This window comes from Sinocyclocheilus anshuiensis, unplaced genomic scaffold (assembly GCF_001515605.1).
Source record: "Sinocyclocheilus anshuiensis isolate Anshui unplaced genomic scaffold, SAMN03320099.WGS_v1.1 scaffold472, whole genome shotgun sequence".
Classification (NCBI taxonomy): Eukaryota; Metazoa; Chordata; class Actinopteri; order Cypriniformes; family Cyprinidae; genus Sinocyclocheilus; species Sinocyclocheilus anshuiensis.
In genome coordinates this window covers 552,419-557,530 of record NW_015557102.1, presented here as the reverse complement: position 1 = coordinate 557,530, position 5,112 = coordinate 552,419, and the positions used below count along the sequence as shown (strand labels likewise).

The 5,112-nt window shown below is 34.6% G+C and overlaps 1 protein-coding gene across 1 annotated transcript in view; it reads left to right on the top strand.

Moving 5' to 3' along the window:
* LOC107677608 (TFIIH basal transcription factor complex helicase XPB subunit-like) overlaps nt 1-5,112 on the top strand; it is a 16,428-nt gene that overhangs the window by 7,754 nt on the left and 3,562 nt on the right. Inside the window, exons 9-11 of the mRNA XM_016472563.1 lie at nt 1,991-2,175; nt 3,485-3,687; nt 4,204-4,300. Coding sequence (XP_016328049.1) covers nt 1,991-2,175; nt 3,485-3,687; nt 4,204-4,300 — 485 coding nt within the window. The remainder of the gene's footprint in view (nt 1-1,990; nt 2,176-3,484; nt 3,688-4,203; nt 4,301-5,112) is intronic.

The following is a 5,112-nucleotide window of genomic DNA, read 5'->3' as shown; positions in this document are numbered from 1 at the left end:
GTTACGTGACATTGTTTACAAGCCGTTATATTGACGTCTTTGCGCGGCTGAAACACAGATTGAGTGATTACATGAGACAGGATACTGATTGTAAAGTTGTACTCTTTCTTTTAACTTACCTTCGGATGTTTAGTCATGTTTATTTTGTGCTGAAACTGGTATTAATGTGGAGGAGATGATCAGTTCACGTGCGCTACGCGCTGCCGCGTCTGTTGAACTGAGGCGCTACAACGATCTGTCACTCCACATTAAACAGCGCCAAAACCATAGGCGGAGTTTGGGGGGGCCCCCAGACGAGAGTAATGATTTTTTCTGAGCTATGAATAAAATATAAAAATGAAAGAATTCACATTTTCTCAGTTTATATGTATTATCTTATTATTTTAGTGGTTAGAATAGCCTAATAAGTACGTTTTGGGCTAAATTAATTATTTAAGCCCCATATCCTCACGAGTGATTGATGATTCTCAACTTGAGAGGACTCCCTTTTCGTTATTTTCCCGCTTTAGCAAGTTAACAAATATTCGTTGTTGTTTTTTAATAAACCCGCTAATAAAAATGTGGTGGACTGAGTCATTTGAAGCGATGGCCTTGAGTGTGGCGTGTGATGCAGTATTCAGTTTAAGTATGTACGCAAGCCACCCTCGGCTGTGACAGCTGAAGTGGAGCTTGTGAAATGTGCTGCTGTAGCTCTGATGTAGCACACAGAAAACGATTTGACTGAAAATTTATCAGATGAGATGAAAGAAAGACAGTGGTCATCTACGCAATTCGGAAAAAGAGGCGGCGGCTTTTCTGCATTAGGTACGTTTTTCTGATTTTTTTTTTTATGTAGTTTTAATGTCGAATATATGTTATATAAATATATGAAATGTAGAGCATATAAAAAAGTGTTTGTGGCTCGTCTCCCAGTGGGTGCCCCCCCAAGCATAAAAGTGATACTCCGCCTATGGCCAAAATGGCATTTATTGTTTGAATTCTGCAATACTGGACAGAATTAGAAATCTGAGACTGTTTCATATTAAAAGTACCAAAGCACAATGCTTATTGCGATATATTGGTTGGGAAGTGCCCTTCAGTGTTCCGTCCATTAACTGAAAACAGGCTAGACTGATCGATTCTTGGGATTTAAGAATCGATATCGTTCCGTAAAAATGAGAATCGATTAATATCGAGAATCGAGATATCAATATTTTGTACCCAGCCCTACTTTATATGATGAAGAGATTTAGTTTAGGCTTTTATTCAGATTTGAGCAAACACGCATGCATAATGCACATCAAATATGTGACCCTGGACCACAAAACCAGTCATAAGGGTCAATTTTTAGAAATTGAGATTTATACATCTTCTGAAAGCTGAAAAAATAAGCTTTCCATTGGTGTATGGTTTGTTAGGACTGGACAATATTTGGCCGAGATACAACTATTTGAAAATCTGGAATCTGAGGGTGCAAAATAATCTAAATATTGCGAAAATTGCCTTTAACATTGTACAAATGAAGTTCTTCGCAATGCATATTACTAATCAAAAATTAAGTTTTGATATATTTACGTAGGAAATTTACAAAATATCTTCATGGAACATGATCTTTACTTAATATCCTAATGATTTTTGGCATAAAAGAAAAATCTATAATTTTGGACCCATACTATGTATTGATGGCTATTGCTACAAATATACCCGTGCTACTTATGACTGGTTTTGTGGTCCAGGGTCACATATGGTAAACCGAAGCAAAACCAATGAGGTTGTTTTTCACATCAAGCGCAGATGTTTGTTTTCCATTGTTTTTAGCTGTTTAAATCAGAAAATTGTGGAGAAGCAAAATTACAGTTATCATAGGAGGAATATCTTCTAAATGGGTGGAATTTTGTCTCTTAGCTTAGCATTTCACTTTTATTGAGAACAGAGAAATTATTTAAACACAAATAACATAATAACAAGTGAAAATATACAGATTCCTGACTGTTTTGTGTTTGTATTGCAGCAAAGATGTTCCGTCGTGTTCTGACAATAGTCCAGGCTCACTGTAAACTGGGTCTCACTGCCACACTAGTAAGAGAGGATGACAAGATTGTGGATCTGAACTTCCTGATTGGGCCGAAGCTCTATGAGGCGAACTGGATGGAACTACAGAACAGTGGTTACATTGCTAAAGTCCAGTGTGCTGAGGTGAGGGTTTGAAATATTAATTGTCGTACTGAAACAATTATGTAACAGGAAAGAAATTGAACATTTTTACAAGTACAAAAAAGACAACAAAAGATCTTTTCATGTGCATATTTCATAATGTGAACTTAGGTTGATGTCTGAACCTTGTCAGGGGGTCAACAAGGTGCATGAAATTGTGAAACATTGTGTTGGGAGGCTTTGGAGCCTGACGTACAAAGAAAATACAGTACCACATGTGCTGACTCATGCATTGTTCACTGTAAGCTGAACAACATCTTTACAAAAAGGCTCTATAAATATTTGAAAAAACTCCAATGCAAAGCATTTATCACATTTTTTGGTAAACCTTTTAGCATTTTTTAACTTAATAAAATCTGTTGCAGTCAAGTTAGTCAGTAAGTCAAATATATAAATTAGATTAGGCTATAAATTATATGTATACAGGGTTTTTACAGTCCTGGAAAACTCCCCCCCCCAAAAAAAATTGGAAATTAAGAAATCATAAAAGGTCATGGAAATTCTATTTTCAATGTAATTTTTTTTTTCACAGTTACTATTTTTTATTCAACTGAAGTATATCTATACAGTTTTAGATGTAAATAAGAGTATCTGATTATTCTAAAGAAAAAACATTGCTTTTATAGCTCTTAACATCATGTTTAGAAACTCAAACTTTTAGTTTATTCTAGTGCTCTCAGACGATTAATCGCGATTAATCGCATCCAAAATAAACGTTTTTGTTCACATAATATGTGTGTTTACTCTGTATATTTATTATGTATATATAAAAGCACACACATGCAGAATGGATATTTTGAAAATATTTACATGTACATGTACATATTTATATTCATATAATTTATATTATTTATAACTATATTTAATATATAAACAACCTATTTTTCTTAAATATATACATGTGTATACATTATAAATATAAACAGTACACTCACATGTTATGTAAACAAAAACTGTTATTTTGGATGCGATTAATCGCAATTAATCGTTTGACAGCACTAGTTTATTTCCTTTTAGTGTATATAAAAATCTATAGATAAGGTTTACATGTATATAATAACTTTCATATACGTTTTAAGCTGTTTTAATGAAATAGAAGCTTCATAGATTAGTGACCATGAGAGTTTGTTGGCTAAACCTTTTGAGGAGCTAATCCATGTAGCTAATCAAGCTAATTGGAGGGGTGAAGTAACCCAATGGGTTTTGTAGAAAATGCAAAGAGTGGTGTGTATTGTTGTTTTGTGTGCTTTAAGCTTACAGTACGTTTCCCTCTCGCTCTCTGTGCGTCTAGGTATGGTGTCCCATGTCTCCTGAGTTTTATCATGAATATGTGGCCATAAAGACAAAGAAGAGAATTCTGCTCTACACCATGAATCCCAACAAGTTCCGTGCATGTCAGTTCCTGATCCGCTTCCATGAGCGGAGAAACGACAAGATCATCGTCTTTGCCGACAACGTCTTCGCTCTGAAAGAATATGCCATCCGCCTGAACAAGTAATCCCTCTCATTCAAACACATATGCTTACACCAGTGCTTTGTTGTAAAGCTCAATAGTCATTTCCCACTTTTTCAGTGGCCTCTAAGTATTTTTCCCTTTAATTTGCTTTATAAGCATGGAATATCAGCATCTTGATATGCCACACCTGTGAGGTGGATGGATTATCTCGGCAAAGGAGAAGTGCTCACTAACACAGATTTAGACAGATTTGTGAACAATATTTGAGAGAAATAGGCCTTTTGTGTACATAGAAAAAGTCTTAGATCTTTGAGTTCAGCTCATGAAAAATGGGGGCAAAAACAAAAGTTTTGCGTTTATAATTTTGTTCAATGTAATAACATACAATGGGATTCTGCTAAAAATATGCTTTGAGTTATGTATTATATTATATTTTAGCAAATATGTAAGTGTGTGAACTCACTCCTTCAACATGCTATATATGATGATATATATGATTTTTGGTACACATGTACATATGTACACATACATTCTCTTTTGTTCTTTCTCGTCAGACCGTATATTTATGGACCCACATCTCAAGGAGAACGTATGCAGATCCTTCAGAACTTTAAACACAATCCCAAAATCAATACCATCTTCATCTCCAAGGTAAATGGCCTACCTTTGCTCACTTTCCTGTGAAAATGTAGATTAGTATTTTTAATTTCTAACTTTTAATTTCTGAGGTGTTGTTCTTAGCCTCTTTGACACAAATGGAAAAGTCTGCAACCTATGTCAACAAATAATTATTTTAATTTTAAGCAGCATTTAATTCAGTCTCAACACTACTTTTACACAGTCAGAAGTTGGTGTGTTGCTGTAAATGCAAAGTTAATAGAGTTCAGCAGAGGTCATGTACACTGATGTGACCCTTTAATTCCCTTCAGAAATACAGTTCTGCATTTTAGGTGCTTTAGAAATGCTAATAACATTCATGTGTCTAAGATGTGTTTAGCCATTTTTTTACCATAAGCTTTTCTCTTTTTTTGGTATAACTTGTTTAACAAAACAAACACTCTGCTTGCTGTTTAAAACATCATAAAACTATGTATCTTTCAAATTCTAGCAGACTAAATACGTTTTTGAATGTAGTCGAGATTAAACCCTTGTGTTCACAAATCATGATAAAGTAAATAAAGCAGTAAATAACCATTATTTTGATGATGCCAGTGCTGCAGAGATTACACACTTTAGTTTTAATTTATATGGAACAATGCATTACTCATTTTACATGTGCCCATTTTACTTTTTTTTTTTTTTAGACATTTTACATCCAACAAAGGTTCAAAACATTCATGTCTGTTAGGGCTGCACGATAAATCGCATGCGATATTTAACGCGCATCTTGTCCCAAAAGCCGGTTCTGTAATCAGCGGTAAATCTCCATCACCTGCGGGCTTTCACATTGAGCAGCATTAACT